The sequence below is a fragment of the Indicator indicator genome, chromosome 26 (genome assembly GCF_027791375.1).
Source record: "Indicator indicator isolate 239-I01 chromosome 26, UM_Iind_1.1, whole genome shotgun sequence".
Taxonomy (NCBI): Eukaryota; Metazoa; Chordata; class Aves; order Piciformes; family Indicatoridae; genus Indicator; species Indicator indicator.
The window spans coordinates 9,796,663-9,819,916 of record NC_072035.1 but is presented as its reverse complement, the minus strand read 5'-3'; the positions used below and the strand labels follow the sequence as shown (position 1 = coordinate 9,819,916).

The 23,254-nt window shown below is 47.2% G+C and overlaps 2 protein-coding genes across 2 annotated transcripts in view; one reads left to right on the top strand and one right to left on the bottom strand.

Moving 5' to 3' along the window:
- Window positions 1-3,907: 3,907 nt before the first annotated feature.
- TRAFD1 (TRAF-type zinc finger domain containing 1) lies at window positions 3,908-14,158 on the bottom strand. Its single transcript, XM_054392681.1, has 11 exons — window positions 14,109-14,158; window positions 12,489-12,624; window positions 12,362-12,415; window positions 10,564-10,837; window positions 9,016-9,285; window positions 8,235-8,308; window positions 7,838-8,050; window positions 5,800-5,929; window positions 5,215-5,521; window positions 4,596-4,668; window positions 3,908-4,305 (listed from the first exon to the last, which is right to left on the bottom strand). Exons 1-11 carry the CDS (start codon window positions 14,156-14,158, stop codon window positions 4,264-4,266), a joined length of 1,623 nt encoding a protein of 540 aa, XP_054248656.1. The 3' UTR covers window positions 3,908-4,263.
- A 355-nt stretch (window positions 14,159-14,513) lies between these two features.
- The window catches only part of NAA25 (N-alpha-acetyltransferase 25, NatB auxiliary subunit), a 28,959-nt gene continuing 20,218 nt past the window's right edge, over window positions 14,514-23,254 (top strand). The window contains exons 1-5 of the mRNA XM_054392777.1: window positions 14,514-14,571; window positions 18,045-18,130; window positions 19,047-19,185; window positions 20,616-20,734; window positions 22,541-22,615. Coding sequence (XP_054248752.1) covers window positions 14,514-14,571; window positions 18,045-18,130; window positions 19,047-19,185; window positions 20,616-20,734; window positions 22,541-22,615 — 477 coding nt within the window. The remainder of the gene's footprint in view (window positions 14,572-18,044; window positions 18,131-19,046; window positions 19,186-20,615; window positions 20,735-22,540; window positions 22,616-23,254) is intronic.

Genomic DNA, 23,254 nt, shown 5'->3' with positions numbered 1-23,254 from the left:
CTGCTGTCATGGCTCATGCAGAACTTTTAACTCTTGCTTGAGTTTTGGAGCAGGAAATGTGCTGCCAAACTGCATGTTCACCTTCCCACCATTGTCTTAGGACTTGAAGCAAGCACATGTGGGTAGTAGCCACAGCTGACTGGGGGTTTTCAGCCAGACACTCTTGATTAGGAAGATCCATTCTTGAAAGAACAGTGAAAGGGCCTTAATTCAGTCAGGTTCTTGCCCTAGAGGTTCTTAAATGTCCACTTTGAGCAGTAACACCACCACTTGTTGTCATTAAAACACTCACAGAAACCAAACAGCTCCTCTCTCTATGGTGTCAGATACCACAGTGCAAGCTTTAAACCCTGACCTTAGCCCATTTCCCAGCAAGCTTCCAGAGGAACCAGTGTGAGCTTCAACACTGGGACCTCATTTTTGTACTCAAAAATGGTCTCTTGATCTAAGAGCTGTCACGTGGGAAGGTGACAGCCCAGAAGAGGCTGAGGTGGGGGAAGGCACAAAGTTACACATCGGAAGGTGACACTTCTGTTTGCTGTGGAAAGATAGAAGTGGACTACAGGGAGCGAGCGATGCTCCAGGTTTAACTCTTGTGGAATCCACCCTGGGGTGGTTTCAAAACACCACATCAACATCTGCATCTTCCTTGACTTGTCTACAAGCTGGGCCCAGCACCAGGCACGTTGAAGAGCCGCGGCGTCGCTTTGTTCGTGGCTCCAAACCGGGCACTGGGGAGAAGGACCCAGGTGCTGGAGAAGAGAAGAGAAGGGACTGAGGTGGCTGCTGCTGCACTGCTGGGCTCAGGACTCGGTGTGAGATAAGTGCCAGTGCTCAGCTGCACCGCGGTGCTGGCTGCCCTCTGCTGTGCCCAGCACAGGAGGGGGCTGCGGTTGGGGGGTGTGTGGCTGTCCATGGAGGTGAGTGTCGTGAGTCTCTAGCAGGCAGCACCCACTCCTTGGGCTCGTCCGTGGTGGTGGGCACTGCAAGCTGTATTTATTGTACATTATTGTGAATAGGGGCAAGGGGGAGCGTGTGGTGCTCGGGAGAGAATGTGTGAGACAGAGCAGAGCCTCGAGCAGTGTGTGTGGTCTTGTTCTGTGAGCGAATGGGGAGCTGTGTGTGAAACAGTTGTAGGGGTAGTTGTTGGCATACAGAGTCTCCAAACCCTGTGCTTAGCAAAGCTGTGGCCCCCTCCCCTTCCATAGTGCCCGTCCAGAGGAGCAGGTACACCTAGGAAGAATATTTACTCTTGAATCTTGTCCATTTCCTGGTAGAAGCATCTATGTAGCTGAGATGTCACTCAGTTAGCCCCAGCACACCTGGAGCTCACAAGGAGCGAGGGGCAAACTAAGCAGCTTGGAGCTGAGTCCCACTGGGATGCACGCTCCCAGGCCAGTGCCATGGGGAAGCGTGAGGAGCCTCAGCAGGACCTCAGGGCAGAGCTGCCACATTTGGGGCCTCTCCCCAGCCAGGGGCCGGGGCTTTGGGTTTGTGCTGGGGGAAAGGGGCTGCTTGCAGGGGCTGGAGAGCTTGGTATGCCAACGCTGCCACGCCATCTGAAACTGCTGCTACTGTCTGTCTGCTCCTTCCAGAGAGCACCTTAGAGGGGAACCTATCCACCTGTGGGCCCCAAAGAGCGTGCTGTGAAGTTACTTGATACCTATTTATTACAATGAATTATTTATGAGTACAAATAACAAACTTTTAGTCAATGCTGTGTTTTTACACCTCGCTGTGTGAAAAACAAAGCTTCTGAGACAGAAAGAACAATGTCACACCACTAACTAACCTTCATCACCTCTGGGGGGTTTTCTGAAGCACAGTGTGAGCCCTGCAAGAGAATCAAGTTGGTGGGGGGTGGTTTTGGTTTGTTTTCTTTTCTTTTCGGGAAGGGAGGAAGTGCTGCAGCAGTTGGGACTGCAGCTCTCAAATGGCCTTTTAATTAAAGCTTTTCTAATCATCATTACTTCCTTGTGCTTTAAATGAGATTTGACATTGTCTGTAATAGGCTTGTTTGTCAAAGCAAAGATTGGTTTGTGATTATTATTATTATTATTTTTTAATATATATTCAATTCAGAATGTAAAGTTATAAACTAAACAACAGCCAAACTCTGGAGCTGGGTGTTCGTTCTAGCGCGGTCTGTGTCCATCTCGGGTCTGTACACAGCATTAACCTGTTAAGTGCTCTTGGCCATGGAGTGTACACCTGTATAAAGCAGATTCTCAACACCCCTCCAGGCGTTTTGTGTCCTTATTTGGGGGCTGCAAGCAATGGGAGAAACCCTCAGCTGGTGAAGCTGCATCAGGGTAGGGGATTGGAACTGCTACAAACGGTGCTGCAGGCCTCCTGTCAAATCCTACTTTCTGTAAGAGGCTAGAGCGGGGCCAGAGGAGGGCAACGAAGCTGGTGAAGGGGCTGGAGAGCAGGGCGGGGGAGAAGCAGCAAAATGGAGCTGGGGTTGTTCAGTGTGGAGGAAAGGAGGCTGAGAGGAGACCTTCTGGCTCTCTACAACTCCCTGAAAGGAGGTCAGAGCCAGGTGGGGATTGGTCTCTTCCCCCCTCCTATCAGGTGATAGAACAAGAGGAAATGGCCTGAAGTTGTGCAGGAGAGGTTTAGGTTGAAGATGAGGAAAGATTTCTGTGCTGCAACTGGTCAGGGATTCCAAGAGGCTGCCCAGAGAGGTGGTGGAGTCTCTATCCCTGGAGGTGTTCATGAAACATGTGGCCGTGGCACTGTGGCACTGTCATCAGTTTGATGACCAGTGGTGGTGTTGGGATGATGATTGAATTCAGCTGATCATAGAGGGCTTTTCCAACCCAAACAATTCCATGATTCCGCTCTGCATTTACCCAGAAGATAAATGTCAAAATCTTTTGTACCAAATGAAGGCAGCAGGAGGGTCACTGCCATTTCTCCCCATGGAGGAAGCAGTTTTCCCTGCCTGTGGAATGACAGAGACCTGATGAGCCACAGAGGAGCTCTGAACCAAGCATCCTGTTATCCTCCCCCCCCCAAAGCAGCCAATTTAGATCCCTCAGTTTCCCAAAGCTGGGCTCTCCAGAGGTGCCATCACCAGCTGGTGCCACCTGTTTTTAAACACCTTTGCTCTGCTTTTGCTGCCTAAATCACACTGGCAGTTGGTGGAAGCCACCATCAAATGCTGTTAGCTTAGAAGCCAGATCCCTTCACCCTGCCTGAGTCTGCAGCTGGTAGGACAGGCCTGGCAGCAGAGACCAGGCCCTAGGCAGGTGAGGGGCTAATTAGGCCTAATGCCAGCTGCTGTACCTCATTAATTAGGCTGATGCCTAGGACCTGCCTGCTCCAGGGATTCCATTTCCAAGTCCCACAGGAGCAATGCAACAGAGACCATCTCTGGAGACACTCACAACCCACCTTGACATGTTCCTATGTGACCTGCTGTAGGTGAATGTGTCTTGGCAGGGGGGGTGGGGGTTGGATTTGATGACCTCCAGAGGTCCTTTCCAAGCCCTCCCATTCTGAGAGGTTGCAACGGTGGAACACAGGTTAGTGAAGCCCAGTGCCTGTGCCTCTGGCCACCGTCAGATGGTGTTTGTGGTCCCACGGCACTTCACCAATCAGATCTTCACAGTGTTCTGGGACATCATGACAGAAACTTTATTACAAGGGATTTGAAAAGCAGGGACTAACACAGCATTAAAAAACATCTGAGAGGCCAGTCCTGGGCTCAGAGTTCATCACTGACAGCAATAATCCCCTTCTCCACATCCTGGCCCTGTCCAGTAACACCCAAGGAACTGCCTAGAGTAACCCCCCTTGGGTGTTCTCCAGCATGTGCCAGCCACGGAGCCTAACCTTCTAAGGACCCACCTCTTCCTGCTCTCCTCCTGGCTGACAGCTCACTGCTGTTTGTCATCTGTGGTGTTGTCTTGAGAACAAGGAATTCACCCAAGAGCAGCAGGACACCTGCTTGGAGTCCAGTAGGTCACAAACTCTTTCACTGGGTGTCGCAAAGAGACAACACAGAAACAACCCAGGTGGGTGCCCAGGCAGAGGGGCGTTTGGTGCCGCTGGTACAGGTCACAGACATCAAAGCTGTAGGGTACCCTCACCAATTAACAACAGAGAGAAAGATAGAAAATGATCACTGCCTGTAGAAACCTAAATCCACTAAAGGTCTTGGTGTCAGCACTGTGGGCTTGGGCCTGCCCTCAGATGAAAGATGATGGTGCAGAGCTGTAGTGTGGAGGGCTGACCTTGTCCTTCAGGAGTGCTGCATCACTTCTCTGGGTGGCCAGACGCTGGGCTCTGGGCTTTTGCCTGAAGGGAAAGGGAAAATAAAAGTAAAAATGGTGTTTTCCAGGAGTGCTTGGTAAGAAGCAACTGCTAAAACCTCACTGAAGTAAGAAGAGTAGAAAAAAGCTCATGGGCCTGGTGAAACCATCACAAGGGGTGACAGCCAGGTTCCCTCAGCATGAATCACAGCACTTGAACCCTCAGCACATTACAACATTTGTGCACTAGGAGACCAGAGAGCTGCCTGCTGAGGAGCTCTGGGACAGGGGAGTCCAGCCCACACCCATCTCTGTCCTCTACAGCAGCTGCCTCACCTGTGAGCTTCTGCGCCTGAAGTCAATGGAACCCTCTGCCATCCGGAGGCTCCTTCCTCCTCCACTGGTGGTGCTGGAGAAGGACGACAGGGACACTGTCAGAAGCAGCCTACCCTTTACACAGATCTTCCTGCTGACCAAATATGGGTCCTTCACAGCAGGGAGACTCTAGGAAGAAGCAGCCCTTTGTGCTTCTCCTGAACCCTGGCACAGTTATTTTTGTAGCAGAAGAACCAGGCCCTGCTCAAAAAGCAAACTGAGTGCTGCAGTGGACAGGTACCAAGGGTTCTCCTGCATCTTCTCCCTGGCACCACTTTGCTGAGCTAAAAGCCCAAGTTTGCTGCTTGAAACTAGGGTAAGCAGCAGCCAGATGAAAGTGAGTGAAACCCCTTCAGACACTGGTGAAAAGGAGAGGATCCAGACTTGCCCCATAAGGAAACGAGGCAGAGGACTGGAATGGATTTGTCACTGGTGGGTTGCTGCCTTCAGAAGATCAGAACATCCCAGGCCTGAGGCCCTGTTTTCAGCACAGCAAACCATGCTCCAATGCTGCCACCGATCCCTTATGCTTTAGGGCAGGCCCAGCATGGCTCATTGAGATGGAAGGCAAAGTTGTTACCTTGGTTGGGATGGAGAAGGTCTCGAGGAGCTGGTTGTGAAGGCTTCAGAATGAGAGTTCTGAGCAGGTCTCTCATGTGGCATTGTCCCGCCTGCAGATCCACCTGCACCTCTGCTCTTCAGCCTCCCCTCATTACTAGATGCCTTCCTGGGCTTCCCTCTTGCGTTGGGGGCATCACTGGCTCTAGCTGAAGAGGACAATGGAGCCATCCTGGTGTTGGCTGCAGTATTCAGCAACTTGGTCCCTCGTGCAGGACAGCTGAGCCTCTGCTGCCCAAAGTCTTCTGCGCACCAAGGAGAAACATCTCCTGAGAGGAGAAGAACACAGTGTTGAACAGGAAAATAGATGCAGCATGAGAGAGACCATTCTGGTACCAAAAGCAGACCTCACTTCATTCCAACAGCACAAGGCTTCAGAACCAAGGTCTCACCAAGTGAGTGATTTAATCTTCCTTGGGTAAAACCAGACCAACAGTGGAGTACCAAAGCTGGTTAAACGTTGGCAAGAGAGGAGGGTAACAGCATCTGCTGAGCTTGGAACACTCAGTCCCTGCAAACATAAAGGAGCAGAGCATGCATCCCCCACCTTGGTGCCTGACTCGTCTCCGAGCCAGCTCTGGAGAGTCTCTTCTCCCTGGGTAGCTGTGGTGAGCAGGCCGCAGCTGCTGAGGTTTGAAGCCTGCAGTGGGGCTGGCCGGGCGCAGGTCGCAGTGGTGCTAAAGCAAAACACAAGGTGGAGATGTAAATGGCAGCTCCTGCAGACTCAGTCCTGTGCAAACCCTGCTGAGCATCGCCCCTCAGAGATCTGGGTTAGCAGGGAAGTGTTCTGAGGAGGAGGCAGAGACTGCTGCCTGGCGCCCACATCTTCTCTCACACACAGCCTAGGAACAGCCACCAGCTAGCACAGAGCCTGAGTGAAAATGGAACTGCAGCATGAGCTGGTCCTGCTGAACAGAACCACCCCAGGCACTGCCAGCCAGCACAACCAGAGCTTCCCTGTCAGCTCCTGCCTCCCAGGGCTACAGCTCACCCTGCAAAGCCAGTCAAAAGCAGCCTTGAAGCAATGCCACTGCAGTCCCATTCAAGTTCTTCCTATCAACCTGGTATCAGTGCCACCATAAAGAACAAATCCAAGGGCAGATATCAAGTTCCGAGTTATTTTCAAGTTGTGCTGCCCACAGAAGTGTCTCTGGTTGCTATCCTGGTTATAAGGCCATGGTTTTCTGCAGGTTAATTAGATCAAGGAACAACAAACCAAGAAGACAGAAACTAATAAGAACTGAGAAGTCAAATATTGGTTACCTCTGTTAGATACCAGGAATACCACATGGAACAAAACCTGAAGCACAGGGTGCCCTCCTCCTAGTTTGCAATCCAACTATTGCTCAGCTAGTTCTGATTATTGTACAGAAACTTCACCAGCAGCTGGCAGCTAAAGCAGTCTTTGCAGTCTGCATTTCCTAAATAGTTATAGGGTGAGGAAAAGAAAGTCTTCCAACTGCCAGCTGTGATAGGAAGTGATGGGACTCCTCCTTGGTGTCAAGCATGACTCATTAGCAAGGGCTAAGCTATGAAATTGTATCAGATTTCACTTCTACCAACACTGATTTTGCCATCACCCAGGAGAGGAAAAGCCCAGAGAAAACAAACCACCCAACCACAGTTTCATTAGGTTGTTAGTGAGGACCGAGCAGTGAAAGACACTGCTGAGGAAGCTCATCATTCCCATAAGGCATCTGCAAGAGCAGGAAATTCCAGGAGTGCCTCTTCCCCCTGCACACCACTCCCCAGAGCTGCTCATTGAGTCTAGAGAAGCATCAGAGCACTAATTGATCTAGCTGGTATCTATCCAGTGTTCCTAAAGCAGCAACAGCTCCATCAGGAGCTGGTGGTCTTTCCACACTGGACACACCAGACAGCAGCATATGGAAGAACACGAACACCCTGCTCTGTGCTCTGCAGCACCCAGCGCTTCATAAACCCATCACTCCCCTCTTAGGCCAAACTTCCAACCTACTTATGCTCTCACCTTTTCCCTTTCTCTTTACATCTACCCTCTGACATGATCCTCATCACCTGGTCTGTGCTGTCTACCTCCTCTTACCAAACCATGTCACACACTTGTGCTCCTCTCCCTCCTCAGCTGTGATTCATACATCCTGGTTTCAACACAACTTTGACATCAGTCAAACGTTTCTGTTGAGTAATTTCTGGGCCTTTTGTTTAAGTTTTTATTACAAGAGCTTTCAGATCAATTGTTATTTTTCACCAGGAGCCTCAGCACATCCAGGTGGGACCCAAAAGAATCATAGAATTGTCAGGGTTGGAAGGGAACTCAAGAATCATCCAGTTCCAACCCCTCTGCCATGGGCAGGACACTTCACACTAGATCAGGTTGCTCAGAGCCACATCCAGCCTGGCCTTAAAAATCTCCAGGGATGGGGCTTCCACCACCTCCCTGGGCAACCTGTTCCAGTATCTCACCACCCTCAGACCTTTAGGAAGATCTGACACAGGGGACAATTATTTGGATACCTGAAATGTGCCACACCAAGAAGCCACAGGACTTGGCATAGTTCTTGAACGTTCAGCTGGGTGTGATAGGACAGAGTTGTGTCTAGTACCTGATGATGGAAGAGTATCTCCTCTTCTAGCTGGATGCCACAAAATTCACATGGAATCATGTTTTCTGCTTCCCAGACAGGTTGGGACTGGGATGAAAAGTGAGACCTGCAGCTTTTGGAGCCAGGAGCACGCAGACCATCGTATCCTCGTGGATTTGGAGAACAACTTCTTTTACTGAAGGAGGCAAAGGCACTTGCGGGGTTACAACCTGTCTGTTGCACAAGCAAGAAGGAAAAGTCAGCACAGATGGACTTGACAAACCACACTTTACAAAGCCCAAACCATCAGAGCTCCCACGGTGTCACTGAGTGAAGGTTAAACCTTTTTTCAGTCGTGGTGACAGAGAAAAAGTCTTCACTGCAAAAACCTCGGATACAAAAAGAGAAGCTACTAAACCTGGTGAAGAATCAGGTCTTCTGCAGGGTAGAGCTCCTCGCAGAACTCACATGGCAGCATGATGATCTCATCCCCTGCAGAGTAAGGCACAGTTATCTCCTCCACCACAGGGAAGTCTGACACAGTTGGATCAACTTATCTTCAAAATTCCTAAGCCACAGCCTCCTATTCTGTGCCTCAGCACCAGAGCAAATGGTAAGGAAAGAGCTCCTCTAGTCCTGATTGCTGAATTTCACATCACCCACGGTGAGAACAATGTTTTGGGGTCAAAGTTACATCAAATGTTCTGGTGAAACAGCCTCTTGCTGCCTTCAAGAACCCTTTAGCAGCATTTCTTCCTTCCAAAAATCAGCTGGCACTTGGGGGCTCCCCCACATTGTCCTCTCCTATCATTGTTTACTTCAACAAGGTTTTCACCTCCTCAGTTGTTATGAAGCTCTGTGTATCAAGGTCAGAGCTTCACCACAGCTTAGATTTCTTCAGCCCTCGCTGTCTTGCTTTACTAATCTCTCTCTGAAAGAAACCCTTTTGAACACTAATATTGCTGTTAAGTTTTGAGGGAGCAGGAGATAATGTTTAAGGGAGGAAAGAGGAACGGCACTCACAGAGAGTCGAATCCCCTGTGTGTTAATTATCTACCCATGATTTAGAGGGAGTCTCAGTGAGACTCATTTTGACATTTTAAAATATCTAGATAATCTCTGACGTTTCCAATCTGAGAATCCTCTCCCTCCCTCAAGCTTTAAGGGGAAACCCCCACCACAGCAGTGTTTATACTTACTTTTTGTGCAGTTTGACGTGCTAAGAGATGCCAAAGAGTCACAGGAGAAGATATTTGCCTTGTCTCTTTCATGAAGACAGGCAGATGGCACAGACTCTTTGGTGTAGTAGTTTTCCCAGAAGTCACTGGGAATTTCATCTGCAGTATTATTGGGAGGATTACTCTCATTTTGGAGGCTAAGAGCCAACACGTAGTCTAAATCTGTATTCCACTCGTCATAAAGTGAAGAATGAGTGGTTTGATTGCTCTCCAACTGGTCCAGATAATCCTCTTCAAAAGACAAATAGCATAAATTTGAGAGAACATTAAACCTGCAACAAGCAATTCCCTTCTGGGCATTAGCTCAACCATGAGGGTTTCACATGGCCATGTGTGGGATGCTCATGGAGTTGAGCATTTCAAAGCCTTGAAGGACACCTGCATCAAATTCAAGAGGATGAAGGGAAACTCATCCTAGGGTCATTTGTAACAAGCACAGAAAGGAGAAAAAGAAGAAAGTGATTCCTCTCACTCCAAAAGCTTGAACTTATGCTTTACAAAGTCACCAAGGAACCTTCTGTGACCTAGACTGTGAACAAGGTCACATTAATCCAGTGTGGTCTCACATCCCTTTTACTAGGCTGAGACACTTGAGCTTTGGGTTTTTTCCAGTATATTGATGGGAAAACAAATTCCTCTGAATGGCATTTGAGGACAGCACTGATTACATGAGAATTCTAAACAACACCTGCACAAGTATGAAAACACTGCTTGTGAGCAGGCCTTGGAAGCTGGTGTGAGTGGCCTACAAGTTCCAGCTCTCCAGATTATTCAGCTTTATTAATTAGGCCAAGAAGTTATTTCTAGGAGCTGGGCAGCCCTCTACAGCAAAGGCTGTAATTCAGTGTTCTGCAGAGTTAAACGCTCTGAGTGGTCCTGAGTACAAAGTAGAAAGGAAAGGCTCATGGAAAGTGTCTGAAGTGTGATGTGACCCCCTGTACGTGCAGGTAAGGCTTTCAGCTATGTCCAAACAGGATGTTACTGCAGAAATGCACAGCACTACTTATGTGAACCCACAGCCAGACCTTACCTACCTTCCTGCTTCACTGAAGCAACAAGCAGTGCAGCTGCTGGACAAGAATGGACAAAATCTGCAGTGAGCAAACAACTCAGTTTCACTTTCAAGCTAGATCCATTGAGACAGAAGAGGCAGGGGACTGGGCTTCCACACCAGGTACCCCAGCAGTCCTGTTCAGCTGGCTTACAGCTCTGCAGCCCTGTCCCAGGGTAAAACAGTCCCACCTCTGGAGCCTTCACTGTTCAGAGTTTTTACACAAGGCAATGGCTAAACCAGCTGTCAAATTAGAAGCCAGGGATTGGTCTCCTCTACACTTTACCTTGCTTTTGATTTCTTTGTACTGCTGAAACATTTCTTCTGCTCATATCCTTGAAGATTTTGTCTCCTGCACAGCTTCTATAAATGTTTTCTATAATAATGATGCTAAATAATATTAAATAAATGGTTTTCTAGCACCACAGGCACTCCCCACCAGGACCCAGCACAGTTACCTGATCTCAACCGGGTTCTCACATCACGAAGAGTGTGCAAGTCTCCATCCTCGCCCTCAAAGCAAGGCAATGTTCTCCTTCCTCTTCCTTTTTTCACTTCTTGCCCACAGACTCGAGGATGCTCTTTCAGATCTTTCACCAGGACATTATGACCACAGCCACCACATGTCTCAGTCCGAGCCCCACAGTAAACCTCGTGGTCCTGGAGCTTGTTGAAGGTAAGGGGAATGTCACAGAACTGGCAGAGGGCAGGACGCAGGGGGCAGGCCGACGCCTGGGAAGGAAAAAGGGATTATTTGTCACATATGGGAGACTGAGGGAGGTTCTCAGTTTGCTTAAGAGCTGAGCAGTCTATTGTTTCTGTAGCCAGATGAAAGCTGGACTATGAATAGCCTGGAATAAGATACTACCTGAGAAACGTAAGAACAACCTGTTGTATAACCTGGGGAGGCACAGACGCCAGCTGAAGCACTCCAACTGCTCAGCACATTTAAGTCTCTAACACCTGGGCAGCAGACTCGCAGTGCTTCCTGAATTTGGCTTTTAGATGCAGTCTTGAGATCCAGTAAGCAGCACATTTCACAGAATGGCTTAGGTTGGAAGGGACCTTACAGATCATCTACTCCAACCTCCCTTCCATGGGCAGGGACACCTCTCAGCTAGACTCAGCTGCCCAAGGTCTCATCCAACCTGGCCTTGAACACCCCCAGGGAGGAGGCATTAACAGCCTCCCTGGGCAGACTGTTCCAGAGTCTCACCACCCTTGTACTGAGGAATTTGTTCCTGAGATCCAGTCTAAACCTACTCTCCATCAGCTTCAAACCATTCTCCCTTATCCTATTGCTAGACACCCCTATGAAAAGCCCATCTGCAGCCTTCCTGTCGGATCCCTTCAGGCATTAAAGGAAGCTCTAAGTCATTCATTCCATTGAGTATTGCTAAAAACCTAACCTGAGAACCTCCTTCAGCCTTCCATGTCAGTGTGTCTTCTGTTAAGGAACAGATTTACAGCTTATTTACTACTCAACAAGAATTGCTTGCATGTGTCCTTTACCCTCCACTGGATGACAGGTAAATTGTCCTTTAAAAGGGATTAAACAGATAAAACATGTTGGAATTTTAGATGCTGCAAATAATCATTTGCTTCACAAACTCAAAGCACTACACACAAGCATGTAGGATAAACTACTTCCAAGGGTCTGAACTTGACACGTCTACAAAGAAAATCCTTCTTCCCTCAGCAATAAGCAGGCTCAGGTGGCATCACAAGAGCTGTCTTTAAATGAGCCCACAGGAAGGGAAAGTATTGACATTTAGAGCAAAATTGCTTGTGACAGCAGCCAGCTGAACTCAAAACCACAGAAAATCCTACTCTGTCCTATTTTAGTTTATTTTACAAGCTATTTTAAGGCTGTTTGGACATAATGAGTTATTAAAGCTCAAATCATGGCTGCAGCAGAGTCAGAAATGCAGAATATTAAAGGAATTAAAAAAAGCCAAGTTAATCATGTTCTGTGCTTTTGAACTAGCCTACCATTTTCCATCTTTATCACCAGCAAGGACAAAATCACCAGTTATCTCAGGTAGAGACCCCTTTGATATGAAGACCTGAGCAGGCTCCACCACTTTAAGGCACCTTCTCTCAGAGGTTTGCATTTATAAAGCAAGGTTCAATACAAAGGATGTATAAATCACAGGCTGCAAACCAGGTCTTGGCTGACAGAAAGGCTTCAGAATCAGTGCTTGGAAACACCACAAAGTATCTTCCAAGTGTCTTAACAACATAAAGTCCACCAACCTCATGATCCTTTAGGAGACTGCTTTCCATCTTCATCCTACACTTGCAGGTCACCTACAATAAACAGACCTCATCAGATGAATTGCCCCACAGATCAGCAGCTTTAGAGGAGAAGTTTGTTTCTCACCTGCACGTGTTCAGACTCAATATGGTTCTTCATCTCAGACTTTGGGATGGATTCGCTGCAGTAGCTGCACACTTCAATGTTTCTGCTACAGTGGATTTCATGAATGATGAAATTGGCAGCAGGAATATCCTTTTTGCTGTGAGAAAGTCAGAGAGGTTACTGTGCAGGAAATTCATTAAGAACAATTTCAAACAGGTTTCCACAGATGGAACATTAACATGTAGAGCAGACAGAAATCATAATTTTCACATTGCATTAAGATAAAATCAAGGTAGATTTTATTTCCTTATGTCGAACACAAATTTTTCAGCACAAACAAGTTATCACCAGGTTCAGGTTAAGAAATTAATCTGAGAAGATAAAGGTTCCTTCCTGAAAAATAACTTGGCTATGAGAGGTTCAGCAGTGCTCTTGCTTGGAAAAAAATGAACTAACAGATCCTGCTATGCCAGATCTGTTCAGTGGATGACAACAGTAACCCTGTAACTCTGTAGCCAAAATTCCCAACTCAACTCATTTCTAAGATACTCATTTTCCTCTCAAGGAGGATGCAAGGCTTACAGATACAAAATGTTCAAAAAAACCTGAGACACCAGGAGCTCAGCCTTTATTCCTGCCTCAAGGAGGAAGCATCAATTCTGGATGGATACATCATTCCTCATCCCACAAGAAATCAGCCTTCGAAACACCAAAATTAACTTTATAACCTATCACTTAGTGCCTCCCATGTCACAAAAACACTACAGCTGTTCAGTTTTCTTCCTTGTCAACAACCTGGCAAAGCAACAAAGTCCAGCAGCAGGGTCTGAACTCACATCCCAACTGCTTCCAAACTACTCATGTTGCAAGAAATTGGTTGGATTCCAAGATCAGTTTGAATTTAAAACAAAGTTCATTTCTTTAATTGCTTATATTCGAGATGCAACTTCTGAGATGGCATCATTATCAGCAAATGCATTACCAGCACTGGGGCTCTTAGAGAACTGTTATCCAAGAGAAAGAGAACTGTTATCCAAGAGAAACACCAGCCACAGGATGTGCTTATGTATTCCATTGTTACAGCTCTGAGCCACATCGCTGCTAAAGGAAAACCTGGAGTCGTGTACTTCAGGTGTACCTCGCTGAAAATCAAATCTTTACCTCTGGATAGAATACTTTGATTTCTATCCAGTGGCCTGTTAAGCCAGAAACTTGAGTGAAGGTTGGGAAAACTGTAAGACAATCATAGAATGGCTCTGGTTGGAAGAGAACTTTCAGCTCCGTTACCCCAGCACTGCCAGGTCACCACTAAACCACGTCCCTCAGCACCACATCTCCACGGCTTTGAAACCCCTCCAGAGAAGGGGATTCCACCACTGCCCTGGGCAGCCTGGGGCAGGGCTTAGCAAGCCTTTGGGGAAGGAAATTGCTCCTCGTGTCCAACCTAAACCTCCCCAAATACTTCACAGCATATATGAAAAGGCAGTATGCTCACTATTAATTTGCCTTTTCTAGTATTTCACAGCATTTCAAGGGAATATCCACTGCTCCCTTGTTTAACCGCTGAGCCTGTGCCCCAAGGACCGGCACCCCCACAGATTCCCGGCCCCCGCCTGCCCAGCGTTCGGTTTCGTTTCTTACCAGTTCCCGCACAGCCGGGTTTCCACCTCGGACACTGCAGCGATAGCCATTTTCCTGCTGGGAGCTGGAGGAGAGGCACCGCTTTCCCCTCAGCCCCTCGGCGGTTGAGGCAGCCGCACCTCACTGGGGGCGGCTAAAAGACTCTCCGGTTCCTTCAGCGTCAGGGTCCGGGCGGTCGCTCCCCTCCCTCGGCCGGGAGAGGACTGGGAGCACCTCGTGCGTCAGGCAGCGACACGGAGGGAGAAAGGTTGTGGAAGGAAAGGCACCAGCCCCGCTCCCCCGGCTCCTCGGGATCCCAGCGGCGGGCCCGGCCCGGCCCCGCCCCGCGCTTCCTACCGGCGCCGTCACGCCCGCCCCGGGGCCGGTCCGGCCGGCGGCTGCGCACTGCGGTTCTGCGCTCTCATCATGGCGGCGCGGGGCCATGTGCAGGACCCCAACGACCGGCGCCTGCGGCCCATCTACGGTACGCACCCCGCGGCTCCCTTGCCCCGCTTCCCCCGGCCCACTGGGCCGTCCCGCTGCTGTCGCCTCGTCGGGTTGCCTCGGCCCGCCCGGCCTTGCCTTGGGGACGACGCGGAGGGGCCCGTCGGGCCGCCTGGCCCGGCGAACGCTATCTGGCTCCTCCGGTGGGGCCCGCTGCCTGCCTGCGTCTCCTGTCCCTGCCGCTCTATCCTCGGCGACGGCGGAGCTCCGCACCCCTCTAGGTGGGCAGGCACCGCCGCCGCCCGCTCCGGGGCTAAAGGGGAGCGCGACCCCGGCCCCTGCCGCGACCCCTTTCCCCCCACCCCTGGGAGGCTCTCGGCCTCCTGCCGCCCCGTCCTTCCCCTGCGGTGTGCGCACGGGGAGCTAGATGCTGCGGAGGCCGCTGAAGCCCGGCCCCGGTTCCCTCCTGGGGCTGGAAGCGGGAGTTTGTCTGAGCCCGGGGGGGCCGACGCTGCGCGTTCATCTGAACCCCCACAACACCGCTGCCTACTCGGAGGTCTCCCCGCACGGGAACCCCCCGCCCGGTAGCGCTGTGGTGGGGGTGGGCGCCGGGAATGGTGATCTGTGCCGCTTCTCTGGGGCAGGATAACTTTGGGCGGCGTTTTGTGCTGCAGAGAAGTTCCAAAGGGATTAATTCATAAAAGGGACAGGAGCAGTCCGGAAGCCTAAAGTTATAGGTTGCGGCTCAGGCTAATTACGGTGTTAGGAAAATTACTGGGGAGACAGGAGTGAAGGAGTGAGAAGATGGGCTTCTTAAGGAACCTCTTGTATTAAGCTGTCCCCAAGTATTTCCCAGAGTATTAGATGCAGTTGGGATTGCTTAAGAGGTTGTAGACAAGCTCGGTTCTGTTCATGCAAATCCAGAAAAAGAGAAAAGCACTTCCCCAGGCTACAGTGCTGTTTCTTCTCTACAATTAAAGATTGGATGGAGATTTTAGGAAACGTCTTCCAGTTTTTCAATACCATGACAAAAATCTCTTCCTGCAAACCTGTGGAGAGCTGCCCTCGTTTTGGGATGGAAATTTAGGAATACCCTTTGCTGCTTGGGCTGTGGGGGTGGTGCATTACAGACCTGGGTCCGTAACCATCTCTAGAGGTGTTCAAGAAGTGTGTGGACATGGCACGTCAGGACATGGTTTGATGGTTATGATGGTCTTAGGTTGGTGATTGGATGCAGTGATCCTAGAGGTCTTTTCCTACCAAACCAATTCCCTGATTGTATGGGCTCCAGTGAAATAAAGGAAGATAGCTGTGCTGACACTTCTAATCAGACAAAACTATCTGGAAAGTTCATTGTGTAATTAGCAGAGCTGTGTGGTTTGTCTTGATGCAACAATTTTGATTTCCTTAGTTTTCTGTACATGCTGTGATTGCCATTTTTATTAGCATGCAGTTATTTGTGGTGTAGAGCCTGTGAAATGTCTTAAATGTCCTTGAAAGGAAAAAAGCTTGGTAAATTCAGCTGATGTTAAAGCAGATGATGTAGAGGTGTATTTCACAGTATTCATTTTGGAGTGCATTGCTTTTTTTGGAGGCAGCTTTAAAATAGCTTTCTGCTAGTTCTGGAAAGGATGCTCTGCAGTGGAGGATTTGAATGCAGGCTGTAGTGCTGCAGAACCTGCAGTGAGGTGCATGTCCTTAAAGAGGTAAATACTTTCACAGAAGCCATAAACTGGAGAGGTGCAGCATGAGGCTGAAGGTCTGGTTCTTGACTTAAAACAGTGCTTTCCAATTTGCCCCATGCCCTTGGTTCTTCTGGTTTCTTGACAGCAGTGCTTATCTTTCATCTTGATTTGTTCTCCTTTCACCTGAAGGTTCACGTGTTGCACTTCCAGCCACTGAACATCTCCACCTACAGACTTGCAGCTGATGTAGGCTTGAGTTTATTTTCCTTTAGCTTGAATTCTTTTGGAAGCTGCCAGCTACTTTGGCTGCCAGCAAGTTTACTTGTTAGGAAAATACAGTCTTTTTATTCTGCTGCAGTTTAGGGAGGTTTGTGGTTTATGTGATTTACTTTAGGAGACCTACAGTGGAGATCTTATCGGTGCAGTTGTTCAACAATCCAAGACAGGCAGTGCAGCGTGGCAGATAATTTGTGTGTAAGTGAACTGTGCAACAGATCCTTAAATCAAGAAGTCTCTGCTGGTGTGTGGTCAGATCACCACCAGGATGTTCTGTCCTACAGCTTTCAGACCTCTCCACTGAGAAATCCCTGCTCGAGTTTCGATGCTAATGGTGATGCACAGGTTTTCCACAGTTAAAGTGTCCATGTAACCACTGTCAAGGCAAGGGATTACAGTTTCAAACTGCACTTTGTGTAGCAACATCTTGTTTTGGTTGGTGTGGGCAGGCTGCCTTCTCTGAGGTTTTGTCTTGATGGTCTCAGGAGTCCAATTAGATCTACTTCAAATCTCTGCAGCACGCACTTGGCCATGGAAGCACATGTGGAGGCTGCTGAATATAAATCTCATTAGTATAGATGCACACTTTGTACCATATACCAGGGAATTGCTAAAGGTCACCTCTCTACTCTCGGTTAAAGAGCTCTCTTGTAATGAGAACTGCAGTCTTGACAAGAAGAAGATTGTAACGTAAGTTCCATTAACTGGTGTGAGTTCTGCTCACAGTTTGCTAGGGGAGAGGCAAGAGCAATGTGAGCAGACCCTTCCCTCTTGGCATGACAGGTGCAGCAAAGCTTTTCTGCAGGGTTTTGGTTACTAGGTATTACTTTTTGAGGGAGAGGAAGCATGTAGGCACCATTTTCTAATCTAAAAATGTCTAATAACATGATGATGCAGTGTAGGTGAAGCTGAAAATTACAATAACAAGCTGAAGAAAGGGAAAAATGGTCTAGAGACAGGGAGGGGGGTTCTATAGGTGAAGTTTTACTAAATAGTGGGACATCCCCTGGGAAATAGTGAAGCTCCCTCTGGGAGCTTTAAAGCCAGCCTGTTGAGAGCAGGGTGATACTTGTGTTAGGTAACAGATTGGCTCTGCCTGAAGTATGGATGGTGTGGAGGAGCAGGTTTTTTCACTTAATCCTTTGATAAATTGTGAGTGCTTTGTTTCTAACCTTACTGCCTGTTAAAAGTCATTGAAGGTCTCCCAAAGGCACACCAAATTAGTTTCTGCTCTTACTGAAGCAGTGAGCCTAAGCTCCAGTGTTAGCAAAGAGCTGTTGCTGCAGAACCTGCCCTATTATCTCTCTCTTTTGTTGCTGTAATGATCTATGTGGAGTAATTACAAAAGCTTGTTTGTTTGAATGACTAAAACCTCATAGAGCCAGATGAATACTTCATCTACAAAATGACATGTTTCCTGAACGCTGGGCTTAGTAGCAATTGTGCAAGGAAAATGAAGTTGAGCAGCACACACTCCCCAGTGCAATCAGAGGTAGCTTTCCAGAATGCTCTTCTGTTCTGTTCTAATACTGGATATATTCTTCTTGTGCAGATTATCTCGACAATGGCAATAATAAAATGGCAATCCAGCAAGCAGATAAACTGCTCAAAAAACACAAGGATCTTCACTGTGCAAAGGTAGGTGTGACTATGATGTGCTGGACTCCTTTGGTGAGCCTAGCTCTGAGACCTGGAGTGTTCCCCTGTGCCTTTCAAGCCATGTCTGTGATCTTCTAGAGACCATAGTGTTATATGAACCCTCTGGAACATCTTGTACTGTTCTACTTCACAGTTAATCCACAGAGTTTTGCCTGAAAACTGTTACTGATCCTTTCCATGAGGTGTTTCTAATGACCATAGTGTGGTTGGTTACAGATGAGTTAATTGTCAGAGCCACTGCCAGCAACCCTGGCACATGGTCTGTGCCTTAAAAATGCCTCTTTTGGACTTTGGGCTGGGATACTTCTCTGGAGCAGCTCTATGAGAGGTAAAATACAACATGGTGATTTTGGAGGCGTTTGCTCTTCTGCTTCTCGTTTGGTGCCCTCCTTGCTGTGCCCCTGTTGAAGGCAAAGGAGTTCTGCTCCTCAGTTTGCTGAGTGTATCACTTTATTTCTACTTTTCTCTTTTCCTCTTGGGTTTTCCTTTACAGTTTGTACCACTTCTGCATTTTGAAAGCTTCCCAAGATGAGGCCTGTGCCACTGACCCGAATCCCATTTATGTCACTTCTCTCTGGACAGTTATGGAAAGAAAAAAAAATAATTTTTGAAGGAGTGGTCAGGTTTCAGCCTGCAGGTGGGGAAAACTGAGCAGCAGCTGATGCCTTGGAGTAGCCTGCACCTCTGTTCAGAGATGCAAAGCTATGCTGTTTGGTGCAGCATGCATTTGGAAGTTTTCCTTTGCAGCTGTGTGGATTGGGAGGTTAATAAAACCTGAAGTTCTGTGGAAGATACCGAGTGGTTGGGTGTAGGCCCTTCTTACCAGGAATGAGAGGGTTTTCACCTGTAACTACCAGCTGTGTTTCTAATGGCTGCCTTTGTGTTGTCTCACTAGGTTCTAAAGGCAATTGGCTTGCAGAGGACTGGCAAGCAAGATGAAGCCTATGCTCTGGCACAAGAAGTAGCAGCGCTTGAGCCCACAGATGACAATTCCTTGCAAGCACTAACTATCCTGTACCGGGAAATGCACAGGCGTAAGCTTTTTCCTTTGCCTCTCCTAAGCACCTTCTCCCCTGTATGTGTGACCTACAGCTTCAAGGGACGTGTGCTAAGTCCAGGGGTTGTGTCATAGATGTGTGATGAGGCTCAGAGAAGTTAAGTGATGCCTCTTAAACATGTCTCTTAGTCTCTAGTGATCACCATAAAGCAAAGAACCTTGTTGAGGCTTCTTTCATTAACATTACTGAGTGCATGCTAAGAACAATCCATCACCATCAGCCTGTGAGGTCATTTATTATTTTTTAATGAAAGCTATTGGAATTTGTTGTCAGTGGATGTGGTGATGATGATAGATGGCATGGGCTGTGGTTTGGAGTGTGCTTTTCTGAAGGAAACCAGAGCTAATATATTGCTTATCTACAGCTCTAAATAGTTGTTGGTTCTGGCAGCTTTGTGTGGTTCTTGGTACTGCTGAGTTGGAGCAATGGCAGTGGGGTGAGACAGCTTCTGTAGAAATGGGTATTTGGTATCAGTCTGCAATCCAGCATTTCCTTATGCTCTCCTAGTTTGTTTCTGTCTGTCTCTATGTGGAATGATAGCATCATTTCTTGAATAATAGGAAATCTGTCAGTGTGTGATTGCAGTATAAACCTTTGAAAATGCCAAAGGCCTTTCTGTGATTCTAAACAAATTGCATAAGCATTAACTCAGGTTTCTAACTTCTAGGTCTCTGTATCAGAAAGGAAATAATGAGTGTCAAGCACTTCCACTTTTGGTCCTGCAAGGAAATTGACATTAGATGCTTTGTGTGTGTTTGCGGAGGATATGTAAACTACGTGAAAGACAAATTGCAGTCAGTTTCCTAAATACTACACAGATCTGATTGTATGTGTAAGGAAAAACAATCAGGAAGGGTGTAAATATGAGAAAGTTTTGCATATTTTAATATCCTAAGTGTTTAGTCATGATGGACCTATTAGTAAGGAGTATAGTGTGAAGTATTTTCCTGGTTAAAAATAATAAAATAGGCAATTGGGAAAGAACAGGATATGACTAACACAAGTAAACCTGCAATAAGAGAAACTGATTTAATATTAGGCTCTGAAAATGTTCTGTGTTTTGATTCATGATTCACCTGGAGCAGTCATTCTGCTAGGAGGAGAAACCTTTATTCAGTTTAATGCTTCAAAATAGATAAACTTTCTTAGGATAAAGACTTAAATGCTTCTGAGGGGTACAGTTGTTGCTGGTAACTCAATTTAGTTTTGGGTTGTTTTTTTTTTAAGCTCTTTTCTTCCTTTGGCTGGTGTTTGTATGTTTGGGATCTTGGGGCAGAGTGCATGGTTTCTGTGTCTGCTGAGTGTAATCAGATTGTTTCTCAGCATTGGTGATGCTATCTTTAGGTAGCTGTGCTTTAAAATGATCCCCAAATTGGTGTTAACTTGAGCATCTGGTTTTGGTTTAGCGGAACTGGTAACTAAACTTTATGAGGCAGCTGTAAAGAAGGTGCCCAACAGTGAAGAGTATCACTCCCATCTCTTCATGGCCTATGCCAGGGTTGGAGAATACAAGAAGATGCAACAGGTATGGTCAACAGTTTGTGTTGTGGGCATTCTAAGCTGTTGGGGTTTTTTCTGTGTATCTTACTGTGAATGCCTTCTCATATTGCAAAGCATCTTCCAGAAAGCTAAGCTGGGTTCATGCAGAAGCTACACTCCGTGTTGGTTTTTCACAGGAGAGCTTAAAAGGCCATTGTTTAGGGGCAGGTCTGAAGATAAAGGCTTTCTTTCCCTTACTGGGATAGGACAGCTCTGCCTTCTGTGTGCCTGTCTGATAGAATACGTTGATTATTGTGGGAGGGTTTTACCAATCTGTCATGAACAGCATGGTGGTTACATATGAGGTGGTGTGTTTATAAAGGAATTCTGGAACAGAGAGAAGAAGATCTAGCAAGATCTTCCAGCCATGTTTAGAAACTTGCTTTAGTCCTTAATTTGCTGTTGTCTTTGGGAAGAAGAAAGGTCTTCTTGCCCATGCCTTTTCCTGTGGAATCTAACATAGAACTAGGCTTGTGTTGGTCGTAATTCAGAGAAGAAAAACTAAAAAGCACTGCCTTTAAGTACATCTTGCTACTCAGCTGGCAGAACAGTGTTGTGCTGGTTAGTTTGTTTTCATCCCTCCCAATTAGGTGCCTGGAGAATGCCTATAAGTGGAAGATTGTTCTCAGGCATGCACACTCACTCTTCTCTCTCAAAAAGCAGAGAGTACCAAGTAGATGAACCCTAAACTCCCTCTTGTTCCCACTGAGTTCAGGTGACTGGAATTTTCTATACAAGTTTGGTTTAAATAATGGAAAGAATATATTGAGCAGGAGTGTTACTCTCCATTGTGTGCTGTTGAGGTTCAGGCTGTAGAGAGGGTCTAAGATGTGCATGTACATGAAATTCCAAGCCTCATATGAGAATCAAAACTTCAGAGATGCGTCTACAACCGTGAGTGGAGAAAATGACAGATAATGATATTTAACATTTATATTTTAAGTGTCATGCAAACATGTATCTAGTTAACTTATCCAGGCATTGTCAGAAAGGAGGATGCTCCAGACTGGCCTGTGGTCTCTAAGACCTAAGGACTTGGAGTTGCAAAGCATGTGGACGCTGACTGGTTGGAGAGTGAAAATAAACTTCAGTGTCCTCTCTTCTGGGGTATTTCAGTGTGAAGTATTGAATCTGCAGTCAGAAAATGCAAAAGTCCATCTGTGGTAGCAGACTGTGTTATACCCAGTTAATTTCAGATTTCCTGTGGGGAAGAGTATTGTCCTTCATGATATTCAGGCACTGGAAACCTGTGAGAGAAATGTGTGAATAACTGTGTGTGTTAGGCTAGAAATTCTTGCCTCCTTTGGCTCTGCTTTGATCCACCAAGCTTTCAGCTTGACCTTTGTTTAACCACAGCTTTGCATGTATAGGTGACCTCATATTTCAGGTATCTATGTATGAACTGGGTGGTGAAGGACAGTTGCTTATGTGAGGCCCTGACTGAGCACGTCAGTGAAGATCAGCACTGGAAATAGCATTCTCACTCTGAAAGAATAAGTCTTCTGCTTCCTGATGTGATGTGGTTCTAATTAAAGCTGTCATCTGTTTTGGCAATCACACATGCTTGTACTCGTTGCTGTTCCTTGTCAGACCTGATCTTTGAAACATTTTCACCCTCTTTTCTTCTTTAGCAATGTGTGTGTTAGGATGGAAGGGCTGATAGTAGTCTTCCCATCTAGTTAATTTTCTGTTGTCTGCTGCCTTCATTGCTGCTTAGCTTGTGTTGGTTGTCGTGAGAGCTTATAAACAGATACATTTCAGGAATGATAAAACTTTGTCTTGTATTTTTCAGGCTGGAATGGCACTTTATAAAATTGTACCCAAAAATCCATACTATTTTTGGTCTGTGATGAGCTTGATCATGCAGGTGTGTAGAGTGTTGCAAATAAGTTTGGCTTTCACTGCAGGTATAGTACAAATACAGAACTGTTCTGAGTGAAAATAGCAGAGATTAAGTAAAATGTGTTTGAACTGTTTCTGTGTGATGCTGGGGGAAGGACTGAGCCCTACTGAAGTAACATTACTGATGTGGTCCAAAGTGAATGCTGAAGTGTTTTTGCCATAAAGACAGAATTCTAGAACGCACTGGGTTGGAATAGACCTTTAAAGGCTACCTAGTCCAACCCCCTTTAAGGGATATCTGGAACTAGAGAGGTTGCTCAGAGCTTCAGACCACCTGGAATGGTTCCAGGGATGGGGCATCTGCTACCTCTTTAGGTAATTTCCTCCAGGGTCTCTCACTACCCTCAGTGTCACAAAGGGGACTGCTAAAAATTCTGTCCCCAGCTTTCTGACCATCCCCTTTAAGTACTGGAGGGCCACGAGAAGGTCTCCCTGGAGGTTCTCCAAGCTTAACAACCCCAGCTCTCTCAGCCTGGCCTCACAGCAGAGGGGTTCCAGCCCTCCCATTATTGCTGTGGGGCCCTACTGTCATTTTAGTTAGAGAGCTAACAAATAAACCCTCAGATATCTGCAGCTCTTTAAGCAGAACTGTTCGTCTCTGTAA